The 24,109-nt window shown below is 36.9% G+C and overlaps 1 protein-coding gene across 6 annotated transcripts in view; it reads right to left on the bottom strand.

The window, feature by feature from the left end:
- Positions 1–24,109, bottom strand: part of LOC107593991 (solute carrier family 41 member 1-like) — a 52,544-nt gene that overhangs the window by 15,967 nt on the left and 12,468 nt on the right. For 2 of the 6 annotated variants that reach the window (XM_016283913.1, XM_016283914.1), the window contains exons 1-2: positions 7,965–8,156; positions 1,162–1,479 (exon numbers count right to left, since the gene is read on the bottom strand). In XM_016283913.1, the coding sequence (XP_016139399.1) occupies positions 1,162–1,479; positions 7,965–8,066 (420 nt within the window). In that variant the 5' untranslated portion in view covers positions 8,067–8,156. The other 4 variants (XM_016283915.1, XM_016283917.1, XM_016283919.1 and 1 more) reach the window with 4 other exon arrangements.

Here is a 24,109-nt window from a genome sequence, read left to right as displayed (position 1 = left end):
ACAAATTTTATGCACAGGATATAATATTCAATATTTACTTACTCTCACATGGAAGCCTGTTTCTGACACAGAATAAAAAATAAAGGTAATTGTGACTTTTTATCTCACAACTCTGAATTTATATCTTGCTATTTTAAGTTAACATCTCACAATTCTGAGTTCATAACACACAATTCTGACTTTTTTCTCACAATTCTGAGTTTATATCTTGCAATTATAAATTAACAACATCTCACAATTCTTACTTTTTTCTAGCAATTCCTAGTTTACATTTTGCAATTTTGACTTTATTTCTCACAATTTGAGTTTATATCTTGCCATTATTAATTAACATCTCACAAATCTGACTAATTTTGAGTTGACCTCACAATTCTGATTTTATTTCTCACTATTCTGAGTTTATATCTCGCAATTTTGAGTCAACATCTCGCAATTCTGACTTTTTAACTTAAAATTTCAGGTTTCTATCTTGCAATTCTGACTTATTTCTAGTAATTCTGGGTTTACATCTCGACTTTTCATTATTTTTTTCTTGGAATTCCAAGGTTAAATCTCGCAATTCTGACTGATTTCTTCTAAGATCTGTATCTCTTGGTGGACATAAGGATCTTATGTCTGTATCACGAACACGTGCAATATGTAATAAAATGTGTTCAATATATGTTTTGCCACATTTCATTTTGTAGTGACTGGAGTTCCCCAGCTTCAAGAAAGGGACACGAGTCACCACTTTTATGGTACTTTGATAACGTTGTCCTATTATGTTTGTTTATTTTGTCAATTTTTGGACCTTGACTGTACTAAAAAACTATTCAAAAACCGTTCATTCATAGCCTGATCATTTTGTTAAACATCTCCACAAAACATACAGGTTTGTAATGACTTCAAAATGACATCATTTTTGGGTGACCACCTGCATTAATGCTTAATGATTGGAGTGTTTTTCAGTCCCTCGCCTTCCGAGTGAATTTTAATCATCACATTAATTTCCCTCACACTCTGCTTCCTGTCAGTGAGGACCATAAATATCAGCTCTTGACATGCTGGATAATTAAAGTGGGCACATTAGCTGCTATAGCATCAACCTCAAACTGTTGGAAAGTCATGTCAGGCTATAAAGTGTTACATAAAGTTGCAGAAAGTTCTTCAAAAGTCTCTTACCTGCACACTGTCCAGCACCATGCCTGCCATCACCATCCCCATCCCAGCAAGCAGGTAGGGGAACAGCACCTGCAGGCAGATAGAAACAGCCGACTCATCCTCTATCTTAGCCTGGGCTGTTTTGGGCCTGTCTTCCACAGGCTTTTTGAGTGGTATGGTGGGAGGGGGTAACAGGAGGTCATTCTGCCCCTCTAGACTGCCAGTCCGATCCAAACCACCCTGCCCCTTCCCTTTCCCCTTTTTGGGCTTCTTGCGGCCACCTCCTTTCCTCTGCCGAACTTCATCTCCTGCCATGGTGGAGTCTCTGGTCCGCTCCCTCTGAGCAACAGAAAAGAAATTGAAGACAGCTCTTCAACACCAATGTAGGTACATCCAAAAAAGGGGTTAATTTATGCCAAAACATATGGCTGGGGTTCATAAGTCTGAGACCAGATGCTTTTTTTTCCTGCATTTTTCTAATGATAAATAATTTAAGTGACAAGCTGCACAACAAACGTAAGTATTTGGTGATGTAATGCTTTCTAGCGAATTCTGATTCTAGGATATCACACTTTTTTTTTTGCATTATTTTTGTTCAGAAAAACATTGAATAAAATGATAAAATATATGGCTACTAGGGGTGTGCGATATTGACAAAAAAATGATATCTCTCTTTTGAGTGAAATTCTTACATTTAATCAGGGAATTAGAATAATACGACATTTGGGCTGTTACAAAGCTAATTAAATCAACACAGAAGCAGCGTCTGAAGTGGCATTTAGATGTATTTATTTACACACATCTATTTTGTTTAATGAATGCATTTAACCTGCAATTACAAATGCATAAATAATGTTTTGATATATTAAACATAAAACGTTGAATACTGATATTTGAAATGATTTAAAACATGAAAAAAAAAGAAAAGAAAGAAAAAGCCGAAATGTGAAATTAAAACTGCCAGCAGGTGGCAGCAAGTCACTGTTAATAAGTGAGTCATTGCGATTAAACCGAATCATTTAAACGGTTGATTCATTCAGGAACGAAACACCGTCATGTTGCTCAGAGACACAAAACAGCACTGTGGCTGTATTCGGAATGATTTTTGTTGGTGAAATAGAACAAAAACAAGCAATATGGTGTCTAAAACGTAAGTCTCTTAATTAGCTTATTGTTTATTGAATTCAATGTCACATTTGTAATCACTCTTCGTGTGAAATTGAATAACTATATGAAGTGGTATAAATATATAAATTTTCTGCCATCATGTCTTGAATCTGTGATCATTCTAAATGCATTTTAATAGACTGAATCATGCAGTGAAAGAACGCACTCTAAATGCGCGCACGCACTAGTCTAGACTTCACGTAATGCATGCATGCACTCTGTAGGGATGTTTTGAATGGTTTTTGCAAAATACTTGATAAAATCGCACATCGTTAAAACAACAATTACGATATTATCGCAGACCCCTAATGGCTACACTAAGATTTTACATAATATAAAAATATAATATTATAAATGTTTGTATCTTAAATGTTAAAAATCAACACTTCAAATCAGTACTACCAGGTTTGCTTTTTCTAAATCCTACAATGTCCTATTTATTTACCAAGATTATTATAGCTCACTAAAACTAAAACCAAAGCTAAAAGCCATTTTTTTTTAAAAATCACATTTTTATTACTTTAAGTTAGCATCAACTCAAATAAAATGAAATATTCAACAACAACAAAACTTTTATTTCAGCTACATTTCTCATTTTATTTTAAAATTAAAATTAAAAAAGAAATGAAAATGAAAAATAAAAGCAAACACTGATTCAAACCATCAATGATCCTAAAATGACATTGTTTATTGCATAATTCATTTACATTCCCAGTTCCAGTATTTTAATGCGGTAGTCTTTTGAACCCCAATCTACAAATAAAGTAAACATGCATTTGTCCTCGCAACATTCATTGATAGTGATTTATCTGTAAGTGATTTTTTGAACATTAAGCATGTGTAAACAGTGAAGCTGCACAAGTATTACTGCATCCCTGTTCATGTGCTTATGCATGATAATAATCAGTACACAGATATTTGCATTAGTAGTCAGCTCCTTCAAGCTACTCTTAAATAGAAATATAATGATGATACAAATGTACAAATATAATGATCTAAAATGTATCAACAGTCTGATCTGAAAGGTTTCACTTCGATCTCTCATCACACCGATGATATTTATGTTTTGGTCCATAAGCACTGATGACACGTTGCCATAGCAATATCAATATCAAGTCGCACATTCCAATAGATATCACTGACAAATCTCACAACAAACCGTTCCTCTAGCAAATAAACGGATGTTATTGATGAGAAGGACAGATGCGGAAAACAATGATGGGTTACACTCGGATCGTGATGGCTTGTGCTCCACATCAGCAATAGAAAGTCACGTAAAGAACAGCCTACCGTCTCAAATGAGCCCTTCTTTTGTGTTTATATTCATCACATTATATGAAATGTCGCTATCGATAACGATATTAATCACTGCAAATGCTTAATCGCGTTGAATCACTACTGGAAATGTTTAACTTCCTAGATAGGAAACGAATTCGCCAATAGTACTACGGAGAAAGCTTAGCTCATGAATATTTATTAGTCACGTGACGCGCCTGGTAGTATAAAATTATCCCTAACCTATAGTAAGATAGCCTATTAACACATTTTGATGCAATAAATATAATTTAACAGTGTTCATCCCTCCAAAACAGAGAAAACATCTTTCACAAACGTGTTTAGTGTATATAACCTAATGAGTTACCTATACTTGTGCCTTGTCCAAATACCCACACTTGCGGTCTTGGCCACTTGAGAGCGCGTGTGCGTGACAGGAAGTAAGTGCGCAAGACTGTCCCAGATCTTAAAAACGCCAGAGCGAAGTGCCCTTAACACACACTAAACCCACACTATCTTGAATACCACTCCGGAGCAGTATTCGAGGTTTAGTGTATCCCATCATGCATCATGTTGAGATCTGGTGAGAGGTCACTGAAACCATTCCATAATTATTTTACATCCCCAATCCCAGACTCTCAATGTGGCTGCAAAATGTGTAAACGTGTATTTTTCCTCACAACATTCATTTTAAGTGATTTATCTGTAAGTGATTTTGAACATGAAGCAATTGTAAAGAGTGAAGCTGCAGAAATGTTACTGCATCAGTGTTAATGTATTCAGTACAATGTTAATCAGTACACAGATTTTGCATCAGTACTTTGGAAGTGGGCTCTATCAAGCAACTTAAAACAGAACTTATTATCAATATAATGATATACAATGTATCAACAGTCTGATCTGATTCACTTCCATCTCTGATCACACCGATGATAATCATGGTTTGGTCCATAAGCACTGATGACACGTTGCCATAGCAATAACAAGTCGTACATTCCCACAGATATCACTGACAAAACTCAAATATCACAAAACCGTTCCTCTAACAAATAAATGTATGTCACGCGTTTGTGCATCGAAACTGAATGTTATCGATGAGAAGGACAGATGCGGAAAACAATGATGGGTTACACTCGGATCGTGATGGCTTGTGCTCCACATCAGCAATAGAAAGTCACGTAAAGAACAGCCTACCGTCTCAAATGAGCCCTTCTTTTGTGTTTATATTCATCACATTATATGAAATGTCGCTATCGATAACGATATTAATCACTGCAAATGCTTAATCGCGTTGAATCACTACTGGAAATGTTTAACTTCCTAGATAGGAAACGAATTCGCCAATAGTACTACGGAGAAAGCTTAGCTCATGAATATTTATTAGTCACGTGACGCGCCTGGTAGTATAAAATTATCCCTAACCTATAGTAAGATAGCCTATTAACACATTTTGATGCAATAAATATAATTTAACAGTGTTCATCCCTCCAAAACAGAGAAAACATCTTTCACAAACGTGTTTAGTGTATATAACCTAATGAGTTACCTATACTTGTGCCTTGTCCAAATACCCACACTTGCGGTCTTGGCCACTTGAGAGCGCGTGTGCGTGACAGGAAGTAAGTGCGCAAGACTGTCCCAGATCTTAAAAACGCCAGAGCGAAGTGCCCTTAACACACACTAAACCCACACTATCTTGAATACCACTCCGGAGCAGTATTCGAGGTTTAGTGTATCCCATCATGCATCATGTTGAGATCTGGTGAGAGGTCACTGAAACCTTTCCAATGTATGTGAAATATTAATAATAATTAGATATTACATATCATTTACATAGATATAATATAATTTACATACATATAAAACGCATGGAAAAACAGTGTTTTTACGTTTTATTGGTGCAAAGATGAGTAGTAGTGGTATTTATTTTGTACAACATTTGCAACTGATTTGTATCGCTTAATTGGAAGCACCATAAATTAAAAGTATGTCATGTTATAGGGACTACTGAACAGACATTTAGAAGTTGATTTTAAAATGCAAAAACATTTTTTTAAATAAAGCTATATAAACAATTGCATTTATAAGTGTGTCCCCTCAGGCAATGAAAAGTTCGACACAAATGCCTTGTGTCCAAATACCCACACTTGCGATCTTTGCACTTGACCACTTGACTACTTCTATGACGTATTTCCTGTATTTGGCCCAAGTGTTCAAGTGAGCATGAAGACCACAGCTTTGTCCAGATACCCACACTTGCGGTTTTTGCACTTGACCACTTGACTACTTCTATGACGTATTTCCTGTATTTGGCCCAAGTGTTCAAGTGAGCATGAAGACCACAGCCTTGTCTAGATACCCACACTTGCGGTTTTTGCACTTGACCACTTGACTACTTCTATGACGTATTTCCTGTATTTGGCCCAAGTGTTCAAGTGAGCATGAAGACCACAAGTGTGTGTCGAACTTTTCATTACCTGATGGGACACACTTATAGTGTTGCAAAAATGCAAGTGTTTACATAGCTTTATTTTTATTTTCAATACTTTGCATTTTAAAATCAACTTCTAAATGTCTGTTCAGTAGTCCCTATAACAGATGACACAATTTAATTTTGTGGTGCTTCTAGTGATAAAAAGCAGTTGCAAATGTTGTACAAAATAATTATCACCACTACTCATTTGCACCAATAAAACATGCAACTCTTTGTTGTACTACCAAACTACATGTAATATCTAATTAGTATTAATATTTCACATACATTAGAAAGGTTTCCGTGACCTCTCACGAGATCTCGGCAAAAAGTCTCACGATTTTTTTCCATCACATGATGCATGATGGGATACACTAAGCCTCGAATACTGCTCCGGAGTGGTATTCAAGATAGTGTGGGTTTAGTGTGTGTTAAGGGTACTGCGCTCTGGCGTTTTTAAGACCTGGGACAGTCTTGCGCACTTACTTCCTGTCACGCACGCGCTCTCAAGTGGCCAAGACCGCAAGTGTGGGTATTTGGACAAGGCAACACTTGTGGTCTTCATGCTCACTTGAACACTTGGGCCAAATACAGGAAATACGTCATATAAGTAGTCAAGTGCAAAGACAGCAAGTGTGGGTATTTGGACAAGGCATTGATTTGCAGAGCACAATTCTTAAACCACCCCAGACCTCACTCATTTTTTAAATAGGTATCACCAATGTCATCAGTGGTTAGAGAATTTAGTCTCACTAGTTTTAATTAAGATGACTGTACCCCTGAATGTGACGCCGAACTGTCAGTTTCATTTGCGGAAGTTTGCGTGTCCGCTTGCTGTGTAGAGAGACGTTCATCTAGGCTACAGTGGGTCATCCCTGTTGAAAAAAACAGCATTTTGCTGGTTTATGCTGTTTATTACACATGACCAGCATAAACCAGCAAAAGGACCAGCATAAACCAGCAAAGAACCAGCATAAACCAGCAAAGGACCAGCTTAAACCAGCAAAGGACCAGCTTAAACCAGCAAAGGACCAGCAAAGGACCAGCTTAAACCAGCAAAGGACCAGCTTAAACCAGCAAAGGACCAGCATAAACCAGCAAAGGACCATCTTAAACCAGCAAAGGACCAGCTTAAACCAGCAAAGGACCAGTTTAAACCAGCAAAGGGCCAGTTTAAACCAGCAAAGGACCAGTTTAAACCAGCATCAAAACATACCTAACCAGCATATGCTGGTTTTTTCAAAAGGGATATCTGTGAAGATGCGTGTTGCAGTAGCGAAGTGGTCGAATGAATATGTTGTTCAACAACCCGATGCATTTACACTTATCTGGTTGCTTCTGGAATGTGTCTCAGACCACCTTCTGAAGTGTTTTGCGAGATCGGATTGCAATCCGTGTAACTGCCCACTCTTAGAGACCCACCCGCCAACCACTTTCTGACTCCGCCACTGGGCTGAATTGAGAATTGAATACTACTATGCTTATTATTGATAAATAGCAAATATATTTAAATATTAAGGGTAGTATGATATTCCTAAGCCAGCCTTAATTCACGACGCTTCATTCTCAAATCACTGGGTAGGAAGGAAGTCAAGTGCTTCAAAAGGAAGCGACTTGAACAAGAAATATTAATGATTCATTCGAACCTGATTTGATTCATTAACTTAAATGATTCGATCAAAAACGAAACTGCTCGCCAGCAGTCAATTCAAACCCAAATCTACTTTAAATTAGGTGTTTTTTTAAGTTATACATTTCGTTTATTATTTTTATACGTTGTTTTATTTAGTGCATAATGAAACCTTGTTGCGTTTACTTATTTTTATAATGAAACCCGATTTTAAGGAATGAAAGAATAAACATGCTGTCTACTTTTAAAGTTAAGTATATAATAACGTTACTGCTCTACCTTGCATTTGTCCACATTGCCGGTGTCCACGCATGCATCTCTTCCAAAGGTCATGAAACGTTGCATAACAGGCAAACAACTTATAATGTATGAATGGTCCATTTTATGGGAAGCTGATAACACAAATCCATCTCAAATCCAGCTATGGTGTAAGTACAGAACAGATTTATCCATGCAAATCTAACACATAAACGTCTTACCTATCACAATATCGCAAAGCGAAGGCAAGTCGTAAGTGACGAGCATAAATCTTAGAGGGCACCGAGAATAACAACGTGAAGTGGGATTGGAGGAGTCACAGATAGGGGGGCCTTGGAGAGTGTCTAAAATTTCATCCTGTTGGCAGTTTAGAACAACCCCTCCTGTTTGACCTCATCTGCCACTGAGAAGATGGTGTTGACAGGGAAACCCACCGCTCCTCTCCCTTCAAAGAGCCAGTTAACCGCTTTCCATATCACAGTCACTTCACTGCCACCAAATTTGAAATGACAGTGTTTGCATTCACAGGTTTTGAAAAAGCTCTTAGACCTCATTTGGTGGCGTAATTATGCAAACAACTTTAAAGCACAGCATATGATGTTCAGTAGGCCTAAATCAGTTTACACTGAATTTACACTGCGGTACTTCTGTTGCTTTCAAACATTGTCTCAAAAGGCTATTACATAACCACTTTTTCACATTTCAGTTTTTTTTGTTTAAATATTTCATAACAGTATTATGTAATGTCATTCTCAATTGAATTGGCCAAAATATACCCTGTTGAAAAAACCAGCATATGCTGGTTAGGTATGTTTTGACGCTGGGATGCTGGTTTAAGCTGGTCCTTTGCTGGTTTAAACTGGTTCTTTTGCTGGTTTATGCTGGTCCTTTGCCAACACATGACCAGCATAAACCAGCTAAAGGACCAGCTTAAACCAGCAAAGGACCAGCATAAACCAGCAAAGGACCAGTTTAAACCAGCAAAGGACCAGCTTAAACCAGCATCCCAGCGTCAAAACATACCTAACCAGCATATGCTGGTTTTTTCAACAGGGTATGCTTCTGCTTCATGTGTGATGTTGCAGTCATCCACTAGGTGGAAGTAAAATACAGCAGAACATGTGCAGTGCCTCTGTTGCTGAATGGAAATAATCCACATGAAGGTTATTGAAGAGAAACTGTGTTTTAGTAATTATGTGCAAACAGTACATTGAAATTGAAATTGAAATGAATCAGGTCAGAACAGTTGAATTGCAGGGTTTGTATGTTAATCAAGATTTAGAGCAAAATAAGGGTTGATGAATTACAAATAACAAGAACTCCCACAATGCCTCTTACGGCCCTCTGACGTTAAATACCAGACTGAAATGCAGTAAAACTGAAACACACACACACACATATACACTGTAATTATGGGTATGCTGTTGCCTGACAGGAGTGGTGGAAACTTGTCAGAGGTGCTAAATATAGCTGCTGTCCCTTTCCAACGAGAGACAGTGGACACCTGTCACACACACACACACACACACACACACACTCACACAAACACTTACCCACAATGCTTAACTTTCACTTTACACCACCTCCCACACTCTTCCTTTGGCTTCAGATGTCCCAGCTGTTCTCCCCTTCATCTCAAACTTCAAAGCAAAAGAGACGGAGCAAAAATGAAAGAATGTTATGCCGGGGAAAACGCACCAATCCTGTATCTATCAGTCTGTTTGACAACCAGCGAAGGCAAAAGCGTATTCTGTCGGTATATAGTGTAACATTGCTTAGCGACAAAAGGGAGCATATTGCAGACATGCTGTACCATTTCAAACCCGTAAGTGCCCATCCAAGTCATTCATTCAAAAGTTGACAAGTGGCGTCTTCCCACTTCTAAAGCAGGAAAAGTTGGCTAATTGCTTCCTCAGAGCAGATCACCTTAAACATACCCCATAAAACTGTCACATCAAAAGAAATCACAGTAACAAGTAAACAGGGCCGGATCCACAAAAATTACAAGGCAGTGAAGCTTTTAGTAAACCCATAACTACATATGTTTAATCTCTAGCATTCTTCACTAACATGAAGAGACTCCAACAGAGGGAATCGACAAGAGTTCCAAGAAACACATAACCCCTTACCTTTCCTGAAATGCAGTAGCTTTGCACGTTAAAAAGGTCTTAGCGGGGAACAGATAAATCAAAACTTATTAGATGGTTTAATAGCTTAAACTGAAATGGGATTAGTGTCAACACATTCCGAGGAGCTTAGTAGCACCTGCGGGGGGCTCATGTAAAACCCTCAAAACGGTTCTCACAGTTTCGATGCGCATTCGATAAGAAAAATCGAAAGCAAATTGGATCATTTACTGAAGCAGAAGCTACAAAGTGATTGTGAACACTACATGTTTCCTTCACCCTGAGCTCAGGGCTAATAACAGCTTCTCAAATGACCTCTCAGCTCTGCGTTCATAGCGTGGTGATCATATGGCTCTGATTCCAGGCCTCTGAGGTCATGTTCTGGATGTGAAGGTCAGGAGTGTGACTGACAGCTTTCTACTTTGAGCTGTTGAAGATGATAGGCAAACTTTCAACACCACTTGCTTGTAACTCCATTCATTTATTTTGAGTGGCATCAACATTGGTTCCTAATCGAGCAACGGCACTGTTGTACCAAACGTGATGTCTCATGTGTCTGAGCCCTGACGTGCATGAAAACGTGGTTTGATCCAAGTGAGAAAATGCCTGCAATGGTAAAAACTGAATGAAGGATAAGTTTTTATGTTTGGCACACAAGTCTTACTGTAGTAGCTGTCAAACAGCCTGCCAAGGAGAAATCAGTGCATTTGTTATTATTTTGTCTTTTATTTTGTTATTATTAATATGATCTTTGGTTATTACCAAATGAACAGCCTGTAGGATGTTCCAACAGAATGATGGCATGATTTTATTATAGAGACAATTCCCATGGAGAAACCTGAGGTTAAGTGCCTCCTCAAGGGCACAGTGGTGATGGCTTTTGGCTCGCTCTTTGCAGCGAATGAACCACAGAGGTCTGTAATACACAGAGAAAGTTATCCTATAGCATTCCCATTCATCTCAATTGCAGTCGCTCGGCTTCTGTAGCACATAACCCCCTTGAAGTACACGACCTAGAGGATGCCATCTTTGCTTGATGGGCACTCGGTTTCAGAAACATGTGACTGATCACTTGTCAAAAGCACAAATTTTTTTTTATTTCATGCTTTTAAGAGCCTTGCAAATATAGCTGCTCCCTTGGAGAACATTTTCGATAATATCATGAAATATGAAAAAGCAGTTACTTTAAAAGGCCATCAATAGAGAAGCATGTTTTTTGACAACATAATGATGTAGTTATGACATCCACCAGCAGGGATAAACAGAGCCCAACAGTGACGACTTGGCACTTTTTCAGAGGCCTTGGTTCCAGAGGTATTTTTCCCATTCATTTTCTCATTTAAACATTTATTTGATATAGTTCTTAGCCCCATCAGCGTAAATGATTTCTGAACGATTAGTAATGATGCTGAAAATTCAGCTTTGCCAACACAGGAATAAACTAGATAAAAAAAGTTTGTCAAGGCAAACTTTAGGGTGGCTTGAGAAAGCCTAACCTGAAAGTATTAAACAGTTGTAAAGGCTTGAAGTTTGAAAATTTACATAGATAGATTAGATGGATGTTGATAGCATGCTGCTAGTATTATGTAGCACATTGACAACATGATTTAACAAGTTGTTAGCATTTTTCCAACATGATTAGCATGATTTTAGCCTGATTAGCATGATACTAGTATGTTGCTAGCATGTTTCTAGTATGATTACCATATTGATAGCATGATTAGCATGTTGCTAACATGTTTATAATGTGATTAGCATGTAGTTAACATGTTAACATGTTGCTTGCATGTTTTTAGTATAATCAGCATGTTGCTAGCATGTTAACATGTCGCTAATATAAAAAAAGTCTCACCGCTGTTCTGACGATTTGTGCTACCCGCTCAGACTGTGCTACCTACCATTAAAAAGATAGGTAGCACAAATCGATAGCGAAAAATGCTACCTATCAGAATGTGCATTTGAGGCTTTTTTAAAATGTCCATACTTACCCCTAACCTAAACTTACCCGTCCACGCCTGCCCCTTTAATCGCCGGTGGTAAAGTGCCCTTTCAGTCCGGTCTATGTGCCCCCGGACTGCGATTTCTATGTGCCCCTGGGCCCTGGACCCCCCCTGTTTGTGCACGCCACTGCTCTATGAAAGATATACATGGGAATATGAATATGAAAATATTTACAGAACCCAACCCTGAAATGTTCCAGTTACAGGCCCTGCATTATAACCGCTACAACAAAACAACACCTCATTACTGGCTATCTGTTAAACTGTGTGTATGGAGTGCATACATATGCATGGATTCACAGTTTCCAGGATAGGAACACATGCCGAGGAATTGTCGACTTTGTGCACTCCAGCTCTTTGCAGACAGTGTACAGAGTTCATTATAATATAAAAATCATCCTGACTATGCCGATCGTGATGTTGGCCGCAGGATAAATGTGGTGTAACTGCTTTCCACCCCTACTCCCACATTTCTTTGCTTTCCCACAGTGCCGCTTACTCTTGCTTAGCGTGCTCAGATCGGCCGCAGCTGTTCGTGTGGGTCTCCACCCTCTCCTGCAGAGCTCCATTACATAACGTTACAGAGTGATTGATGAGCTCTCTGATTTCTGCACACTGCCGTGTGTCCATTCTCTCTCTCTCTCTGTCCTCGGTCCAGTCTTCTGCGTAAACTTTCCCATCTCCCGTCGCTTTCTTACCTCAATCTATTCTTCTTCAGAATAGGACAGTGGAGGAGGCATAGCAAATCCTGCAGAAATAGAAATGATAAGACAGTCTGCTGGCGGGGCACAAGTGCAAATCTGAGTCATCCAGTTTTATGAGCTTAATCTTATTCATGTCATAACACACACCGAGCTGATGAAATGACATGTATTGCACTTGCAGCACTCTTAGCACACAGAAAGGTCTCCTGAGTACCTCCTAAATGTTACATTTCTTGCATTGCTGCTCACTCACTACTGGGTTTTCTGCAATAGCCCGGAGTGTTACTCAATTCTGATATGTGGCCAGACCATTAAACATCTGTTATCAGCTTTTTTTCCACTCTTATCAGATCAAATGTTTGAACTGTGCAGCAGCAGAAGAAGAAAAAACGAACAGACTTTGCAAGAGAAGAGAGGGGGGAAATTTCTGTAATGGGTTTCATGGGGATAGTGAGCCGTTCTTTCTTTGACGTCACATCATTGAACAGGAGACTCACAGAACAAGCTTTAGTGCTTTTTTGGGGACTGTTATGGCACTCAAAGGTGTAGAGAGACAGGCTCACTCTTAATCAAACTTTCAGAAGACTGTCATAATTTACCCTGAGAGGTGACAGCTGCTAATTAATATTCAGTAGTGTGTGCGAAGGCGGCAATACTATTGCTTTAGCTCATAATTAGAGGTAAGGATTTGAATCTTAAATCAAAGTACATTTAATTTGAGCACATAACTCATCCTGCACTGTTTGTATTATATGCACATGAGCAGTAGTTCAGTTACCTGTAAAGTTATTATATACATATTCAGGACATCAGACAACTTTTCACCCAACAGATCATAAAATGGCCAAAAAAAAAGTTTCTCAAACTGCCTTAGTTTGTAAGAAAAGTAGTTGTGACAGAAAGTGAAAAATAATAAACAGTACTTGGTAGTAACTGATTAAACATGGGTTCTATAATCAGATTACAAAAATAAAGTACTTAAAATTATATTACATTTTAAAATAGTCAAACTAAAGTTACTATTTATTAATTAAATGACTGCATATTTAAACATTGGCTGTAAAATATTCAGAATGTATTGATTCTCTGATGTCAACTAATGGTCACATGCAGGTAAGCAACATTTTTTTAGTGATTTAAGTGATGTAAAAATTATTTAATAATAAAAATTATTTTACATTTTTATTATATATTAATTATTAGATTTTCATCAATACACAACCCCCCACAGTCATGGTTTGGGGTCCTTCTTGTTGTTGATAAAGCTGGAAGATAGATAGATAGATAGATAGATAGATAGATAGATAGATAGATAGATAGAAAGAAGTCACAGTGTGTAATATAAAGTTACAGGTATCTTTTAATTTATTTACTCATTTATTTATGTATTTTACTTGGAGGCATAGTCTTTGTGTTGGGATTATTGGGTAGTATCTTTATGGTTTTAAAAAGAAATTCTGATACACTAGATGATCGCCACAATTATTTTCAGATATAGTGATGATGGCACACAAGGAAAGGCTTACTCCAAGCTTCACTCTAAAACTTCCTGCGTGAGGTTATAGAACAACACTGCAAAACCTGGGGGGAAAAAGGGGAAACTCATCTGGAACATCTTTGAGTTGCAAAACAGCTCTGAGGACTCTGGATGTGAGACTCATCCTGCACTTCATTTATAGCTGAATCTTTGAAGTCACTTTGCTTTAAATATCTAAAAATGCCTGGCTGTTCAATATTTCTGTTGATCTGTCAAGAACAATCATCACAATATCATCTGTATTTTCGTTGAGCCAAAGCAGATAAATTCATAAGAACCTCTTCCATCTGCAAACGGTTCTTAAAGTGTGTAATTTTTTCTCCATCAGCAGCAGCAAACAGAATTGAAAAAAAAGAAAGGTTTTCAAACACTCCCTCATCTTTCATTGTTGATAAACAGGTCATGCCATTTTGTCCATCTCAATTGGGCCACCCAAATAAACACATTTTAATTGGTGCTGCTCATTTGGTGCAGAAATGACAAATGACTCCACATACAAACTTGACATTTTTCATAATTTGCCAAAAATGTCATGTAGTGTTAATGAGGTTCACTAGAGAAAGATGTGCAAAATCCAGTTCACTAGAAATGCATAGTTTTCATTATTTTAACATTGGCATCAGCACAGCTTTTAACAGCTCAGACCAGCTTTGTCATCTATGCGAAGAATCTACCTGTTTCTATATTAGTACAGCATTGATTTAATCTAATTCATTTGTTGCTTTCGTGATCTTCATCTGCTGCGTTAGTGGCAGTTGTAACAGTTACAGTCCCCTTTGAATGTCTTCAAAGTCACCGGTTGCAGGAAAACCTGTTCTTCATTTGACAAACAAACAGGCCCAGACTAGTCATAAAGCATCCGATCACATCATCCAATCAATGGTGAAAATCAAGATACACAGAGAGATTTGAGGGCCAGATTAAAAGCAAACAATGTACATAACACAACAGAAAATGTTTTACTTACTTTTTCAACATATCTTTGCTAACAGCTAATGCTGGTCAAAAATCATGACAATATCTTGAATTCAACTTCATCTGCACAACAACCTGTGCTTGCATTTTTGTGCAATTACATTTTTACAATAAAAAAATGATTTTATGTATTATATATTTTGTTTAAAGTTCATATGCACAAAAAGCAAAAACAATAGCTTTAAAGAGACAATTAGCTGTAAGTATTGTTAAAATCATAGTTATATATATTTTAATAAATAAAATAATGATAATATAAAATGTGTCTTTTTTAATACAGTGTATATATAATGCTTAAGAAAAATATTAAAAAAATAAAATAAAATGTGATATTAATATATACATATAATGCAACATCAATAGCACTTTTTATTCTACAAAGCAGACCTCAAGAACTCTATACAGCCAAAAATCATTCTTGATAGGAAAAAGGTTCTTTGCTGAACTCGATAGAATGCAAAAAGCCACTGATGAACCTTTATTTTTAAGAATGTACAGCCAATTGCGTGCACAATCATTCATAGAAGACGCAGGCAAATGGCAGAGCGCCTCTATCTTCTGGTTGTGATTTGCTGCAGTCATTATGACATTAAATCAGGCTGGAGGGTTGGCCACGGCCTTTCTTGGAACAGGAACAACAGCGTCCTCAAACTCTTAAAATGGAGGGGAAACAGAGAGGGATATTCGGCACACGGAAGGGTAACATTAACCATGATATGCAAGATGATGTTGGCCTCTAGAACAGTATTTCTGTCTCCATCCAACAGCTATTACATAAGTTACTCTGAGTGCTGCTGTACCTTCTTGCTAGCGCTGTTCGTATGAACATTACTGTTCTGCAAATGCTCTTGGGATCAAATCAGTTGACTCCTAGTCCTTGACCTTCATCCGTTATGACTGTATTTGTTCAGAATCTATAGGATCAACGGCCAGCAATCAGACTCATTTGAATCAGCCCCACTATCGCTCCAAACCATCAGTGTTGGACAACAAACTTACATACAATCTGGTGTAGTTTCAGTCCAAAAGCATCTAATGCTGGCTCTCCTCATACATACACATCTGGGCTCCATCACGCTTCTCTTCTAGCCATGTGGGAGTGTTTAATTTCTCTCTCTTTCTCTGAAAGCAAAAGTAGTAAGAAGGTCTCACTAGATCAACTGGTTCCAGCCATACAGTAAGATGAGCTCGCTGTGACCGATGCAGCCACAGACTAAAGACAATGTAGCTAATTCGGTGAATCTTTTTCCCCAAAATTTTCAGGTTAGGGTAGACCTTCATGCTTCCTTTTATATGATCGATGTTGAATGGAATTCACAAAAAAAAAAAAATTATTGAACTGGACATATTTTTTTTAAATAAGGTGCTATTTACAACAAACTTAATTTACATAAACAGATAGGGAAGCCTTTTTCCACCTCAAAGTAAAATAAATAAATAAATTGCGTAATTGTGTAGGTAAGGTAAATGTACAGTAGAAGATAAAGTTACACTGTGAGATAAAGTCCCATTGTGATATATAAAGTTAGATTGTAAGATATAAATTCACATTGCAAGATGTAACATCCCATTATAAGAAATAAAGTTACATTTTGACTCACAGTGTAACAATGAGAATTTATATCAGTTTATACGTTATAAAGTCACATTGTGAGATATAAAGTCTCAACTAGGACTGTTGAAACTGCAAGTTAAAATAATCACATCAAAAGATATTGTGACATTGTGTGATATAAAGTTACATTGTGAGGTATAAAGTCAAATTATGGGATAAAGTTGCATAGTGAGATATAAATTTATATTATGAGAAATAAATTTGAATTGTGAGATAAAATTCATAGAATGAGATATAAAGTTACATTGCAAGATATAAAGTCCCATTATGAGATATAAAGTTAAATTTTAAGATATAAAGTCCCATTATAAGATAAAAAAAGTTAAATTGTAAGGTATACAGTGCCTTGCGAAAGTATTCATAGCCCTTCATTTTGTTCAAATTGTTTAATGTCGCTGCCTTATGTTAGACTGCTTGAAAGTACTTTTTCACATCAATCTACACTCCATACACCATAATGGTAAAGCAAAAAACAGGTTTTTTACATATTTGCAAATTTATTAAAAATAAAAAATGTATATGATTTCATTGCAATAATTTGAAATTTAGCTCAGGAGCATTCATATTGCTTGTAAATGTTACAACACCTTGAGTGAAGTTAACCTGTGGAAAATTCAATTGAATGGTTATGGTTTGGAAAGGCACACACATCTTAATAAAAGGTCTAATGCAGGGCTGTCCAAACTCGGTCCTGGAGGGCTGGTGTCCTGCAATGTTTAGCTCCAACCCTAATTAAACACAACTGAACCAGCTAATCAAGCTCTTACTAGGCATAGAAACTTCCAGGCAGGTGTGTTGAGGCAAGTTGGAGCTAAACTCTGCAGGACACCGGCCCTCCAGGACCGAGTTTGGACAGCCCTGGTCTAATGGCTGATAATGCATATCAGTGCAAAACCCAAGCTCTGAGGTCAAAAGAACTGCCTGTAGAGCTCACATGTCTGGGGAAGAGTTCAGAAAAAAATTCTGCTTCATTGAAGGGTCACAGAAGCATGTAGTCTCTGTTATCCTTAATGGAAGTCGTTTGAAACAACCAGGACTCTTCCTAGAGCTGGCCTCCTGGTCAAACTGAGCAATTGATGGAGAAGGGCTTTGGATAGTGTGGTGACCAAGAACCTGATGGTCACTCTAGTTGAGCTCCATGATCATATGTGGAGATAGGAGAAATCTACAGAAGGACAAACATCACTGCAACACTCCACCGATCTGGGCTTTTTTTCAGTGGCAGGGACTGAGGGACTCATCAGAGCAGAAGAAAAGCTCAATGCACCAAAATATTGGAATAGCCTTAATGAAAACCTAGTCCAGAGCATTCATAACCTCAGACAGGGCAGAAGGTTCACCTTCCAACAGGATAAACAGATCCTTGGCTTGAACCCAATCAAATATTCTGGAGAAACCTGAGATATAAAGTCACAAATATGAGAAACAAAGTTGTAATTTCAAGTCATATCACAAGATATAAAGTTACATAGTGAAATATAAAGTTGCATTGTAAGATGCAAAGTCGTCCTTCTCACCCTCCGCCGCTTAGTTGGAGTCTGAAGGACAGAGGTGGTGAGCTCCGGGGCTGGAGCGGACTCGGTGAGCTCCTGGATTGACGCAATGACAGACAGAGTGAGCATGGTATATATAGCTGGGATAATGAGTAAATGATAACAGGTGCTACTGATCAGAACAGAATTAATAAGCAGGGGACTATGGGAAATGGAGTTTAACACATACAACATAGAACAGACAGAGCGCCCTCAAGTGGCCAGTCCAGGGCACCACAACCAACACTGTGACAGTCACATTATGGGATATAGAGTTACTTTGTAAGATATGAAGTCACATTATGAGATACAAAGTTACATAGTGACGTATAAAGTTACATTGTGAGATACAGTTATATTGTGAGATATAAAATCACATTGGGAGATGTAATATCCCATTATAAGTTGTAAAGTTACATTTTGACTCACAATATAACTTTATAACTCAAATTTATATCAATGGTTAGTGCATAAGATTGTGCTGATACCAATTCAATTAAATTCAAGTTTATTTGTATAGCGCTTTTCTCGATACAAATCGTTGCAAAGCAACTTTACAGCAAATTAAGTTTCTACAATATTTAGTGGTAGCTTATCAGTGGGGACTGACAGTTAATGTCCATATGGCAGAAATGTATGGATAAATCAATTAAAGACGTAATCAAACAGACGATGAACACTATTAACAGCAATTATTATATGATGCAATCAAACTTATAGTAAAATTTGGTAGTTCTGTATGTTGTTTCAGGGTTGGCATCATCTGAGGTCCAAAAGTTTAGTTTAGTGAATTCCCTGAAATATCTGGCCTAAATGAGCCAAAGCTGTCAAATATTGTATCTACAATAAATTTACAAAGCATCAATTTAAAGACATCCTGTAAAAGTTCACACACCTTTTTGCAGTAATTTCTCAAAACCTTGTTGCTCAGTTGAAATTCAAAGGTCATATACACAATCACTGATACTTTGTTTTGCCTCGTCATCTGACGGTTGTCTCAGTGGGTGCTGGGAACGGCGTGGCCCTCCATTAGCTGAATGTGATCGCTGTGCTTGAAAATGAAACATCACTGAGGTTTCGCATGAATCAGGCTACACAGTTGGCGCTTTGGGTTCTGTGACTTGAGTCTCTGATAGCATTTCCCAAGAGCCAAACCTGCAGAGTGAGCAGGAAAAAAGAGCCTTTAACCGGAGGACTGATCTCTTCTGTGAAAAAGTCAAACTCACTGGAGTGATCTCAGTGCAGAAAGCACACCCACGTCCCACTCCAACCTAAACAAACCTATGAAATAATGAGGTACACAAGCCAAAAAACTGCTGACGCTCAATGAAAAAGGGAAGAGAGAAAAGATACAGGAGACAGATAAAAAGCTAAACTCAGGAGGGTGAGTTGCCAGATCTCCTGAAGCCAAAAGTTTAACGCTTCTGGAAGCTTAATAATGTCACCTTTCAGAAAACTGTGAACAACAACTGTTCTCAATCAGCGGGGTGGTGAGGCAGAATTTGAATTAACTTTAATTGAAATAGCGCTCGCATTTGGGTTGACCCGCAAAAGACTAGTAAATAGTGCGGCAGAGGAGTTAGAGGAAAAAACTGTACTTTACAACAGTTCAAAAACAAGATGATCTGATGCCAAGCGTAATGAAGTGAACGTGTTAGAGTCCAGAGTACTTCTGAGCTTTAAGCAGCAAAGGTGTGTTTGAAGAGGTGCTTCAGAAACGAGACTCCTGCAGTGCGGTGATACCTATTCATCTTTTCTTTTCTTTTTTTAAACTGATGTTCAGATGCATTTAGAATAATAATACATTTAATACATACATTTAATACATACATCCCGGGTTTCGGCAGAGGGGAGCAGGGAGTGCTTTTGGGGAAGTCGTGGCCTAATGGTTAGAGAGTCAAACTTGTAACCCAAAAGGTTGCGGGTTCAAGTCTCGTACCGGCAGGGATTGTAGGTGGGGGGAGTGAATGTACAGCACTCTCTCCCACATTCAGTACCACGACTGAGATGCCCTTGAGCAAGGCACCGAACCCCCAACTGCTCCCGGGTGCCGCAGCAAAAAATGGCTGCCCACTGCTCCGGGTGTGTGTTCACAGTGTGTGTGTGTGTTCACTGCTGTGTGTGTCCACTTTGGATGGGATAAATGCAGAGCACTAATTCCGAGTATGGGTCACCATACTTGACCACATGTCACTTTCACTTTCAATGGTCATTTTCATGCTTAGTGCATATCGCCACCTAATTGAGGGTTGTGCAAAATGTAAATTTTTATTAACAAATGACCATTACAGAAACACTGCATAAAGAACTGATTGTTGAAAATAAGTTAAACAGGAAATACTGTCTAAAATGTTGAAACTAGTTGTGGCATTTAAATGTACACTGCAAGTTACTTTACAGGGTTTTTTTTTAATTGCTTTGGCACAATTTTCACAAGCAATTGGTAAATTTTCTAAACTCTTAGTACTGATATCTCAACAGATCATCAAAGTGCACTTTTTTCAAACATTTCAGCATATTTTCAATTGTGTTAGTACAATACACACAATCACAAAATATAATTTTCACTACACAAAATAAGTGTTTCATCTATATAAATGTTTCATTCACAGTAACTGCCTTTCATAAAGCTATTACTATCAAACTTTGCATTAGCATGTCTTCTCATTCCTTTTAATACATGTGTCTATTATTTAATCTAACCCATCTTAAGGTTAATCAGTGAATCATTTGGTGCATCTATAGATATAGATTCAAAAGATATTTAGTTTCTATAGAATGTGATTGCAATTTAGGGATAACCAAATGCACTGAATTATTTTTACAGTATGTGTGTGTGTGTGTGTGTGTGTGTGGTTCAGGTAAGCCCATATATGGCAATATCTGAAATCATTGTCCTTTTTTGGGTCCAATGAGAAAAACAAATATTTTCATAAGGGTAGGTTTAGGAGTAGGGTTAGTGTAGGGGGAGAAAGTATAAAACCCATTACTCCTATGGAATGTCACCATAATGATAGGAAAACCTGTGTGTGTGTGTGTGTGTATGTGTGTGTGTGTGCCTACTTACTGTAACCATATTTTGGGGACAAACTGGTACCCAGAATTAAGCAAAACTTGACAAAATCACCTAAAACCTTGCTTTGAGGACATCCTCGTTTGTAAAACCGTGTGTTTTGCTATTTGTGAACATACAGCAGGACACAAGGGAGAGGAACTGATCAGATATTGATCAGAGATGTATCAGAAGAAGGGAGACAGATGGCATCAAATACAGCATTTTACATTACATTATGCCAAGTGATACTGTATATAGAAGCATTACCAAGGCAAAGACTGCACATTACTATACCTCAGTAAAAATATATTTTAAAAGTCTTTAAAAAATAAGATGCATATGATATTACAACTTTTTATAGATTACCTAATATCTATCTATGAACTAATCTATAATAAACAAAGGTCAGTAAGTTTTTTTTCTTTCTTTCTTTTTTTTTTGAAAGAAATTAATACTTTTATTCAGCAGGAAAACATTAAATTGATCAAAAGTGACAGCAAAGAGATTGTTACAAAGAAAATCTGTTAATGAACTTTCTATTCATCAGAGAATCCTAAAATAATTTATTAATCAGTGATACTCGCCTTCAGTCATAAAAAAAGATGCCATTAAACAAATATTTTACAAATATAATGTTGTTTCTACAATAGATTCTAGATTGCATGTGAAATTTTTGCAATATAAAAGTATATTTAAAACCTTACAGTTTTTTAAAATTGGTTTGGTACTATTACTAAGTAAGGTGTACATTTTCAAAACTCTTAGTACAAAAATAGTGGTTATCATCTTAGATAAAACACTTAAAAATAATTCAGTGCATTTGGTTATCCCTAAATTGCAATCACATTCTATAGAAACTAAATATCTATTGAATCTATATCTATAGATGCACCAAATGATTCACTGATTAACCTTAAGATGGGTTAGATTAAATAATAGACACATGTATTAAAAGGAATGAGAAGACATGCTAATGCAAAGTTTGATAATAATAGCTTTATGAAAGGCAGTTACTGTGAATGAAACATTTATATAGATGAAACACTTATTTTGTGTAGTGAAAAGGATATTTTGTGATTGTGTGTATTGTACTAACACAATTGAAAATATGCTGAAATGTTTGAAAAAAGTGCACTTTGATGATCTGTTGAGATATTAGTACTAAGAGTTTAGAAAATTGACCAATTGCTTGTGAAAATTGCACCAAAGCAATTAAAAAAAACTGTAATGTTAGGTGGGATTAATCGTGATTAATTAAAAAAAAGTGTGATTATTTAGTTAATTTTTTTAATCAATTGACATCACTAATTAACACAGTTTAAAACAGAAAACAGTTCTTTTAAATTGTTATAATTGCATGATATTATTAAATTTTTGATCAAATAATTGCAGCCTTGGTGTACATTAAAACAATCTTACTGGCCTTAAACTTTTGAACAGCAGTGTAAGTGTATGTAGTTTTATTGTATTGGCAGGTTTTTCTTTGTTTGTACAAAAATAAAAAAAAATTTAAAAAAGAAATCTGACAGTGCAGTAAGACAAAATACACTAATATGTAATATGCAATCTATCTATATATATATATATAAACAAGACTTAATACCTTAATACTGAATATATTTTGTTGCAAAAGTGTTTTAGTTATTTAAACTGTCAAATAGACTAAAACACTCATTAAAATTACTATTTTTGCAGTGTACACCAAAATACATTTTCATTTTAAAAAAAGAGATGCTTTTGAAGAGGTTTATTCTTCTTCACTGAGCTTAAACGCTACTTACTGAGCTTTTGTAAAGTTTCATGTGACAATATTGCTTGTGCTTGATTGAACAGGCCCACATTCCATGCAACTGTCTTATCGCCGTTCTTAGAAAACCACCTACCAGGAAGTGCTTACTACTTGAATATCTGCCAGAGTGTGGCTTCAGTCTTGAGGGTTTCATGAGGAAATGAACTTCACTTTTTACTATGCGATTCAGATTTAGTAGTAATATTATGTAATGATATAACATTATATCATAGCAGCTTGATAAAAGATTGAATCATCTGAGAAGTCATTTAATACATCCATTAAAAAGCAGGAAACCATGTGATGTGGGTCTTTGGGACCAGGCATCGATCATGTATTCGTTTACCATCTCTAAGGTATGGATATTTGCTAAAATGAAAAAGGTCTTAAAAAGAAAGACAAGTGATTTTTCAATGGTATGCAAAGTAAAACACCTGGTATTATAATATGAGCATACAGCTCTGAAGATTTGTTTCTCCTCTGAGATACTCTTTTTAGGTTTCTTGATCTCTACACAGAAGCTATTACTGTGGTAAAACCATGTTATACCATGTTGTGCACATAATACCATTTTTTCAACATGTACTATAGTAATACCAAGTTTTTTAGGTCATAGTACCTGTCCCGAATCCGGTCCATGAACTTCCAATTTCATTGACTCTCGCACTACACACTGTTGCACATCACCCCGTTTTCAGTGGCATGATGTTTCACTAATAGTTCACCCAAAAATGAAAGTTCATCTTTTGAAACCTTTAATCTAATTATATATGTGACCTTGGACCACAAAACCAGTCTTAAAGGGGTCATATGATGTTGCTAAAAAGAACATT

Source organism: Sinocyclocheilus grahami, unplaced genomic scaffold (assembly GCF_001515645.1).
Source record: "Sinocyclocheilus grahami isolate Dianchi unplaced genomic scaffold, SAMN03320097.WGS_v1.1 scaffold178.1, whole genome shotgun sequence".
NCBI lineage: Eukaryota > Metazoa > Chordata > Actinopteri > Cypriniformes > Cyprinidae > Sinocyclocheilus > Sinocyclocheilus grahami.
Note: the sequence above shows the minus strand (reverse complement) of the source record. Positions and strands in the feature narration are given on the sequence as shown.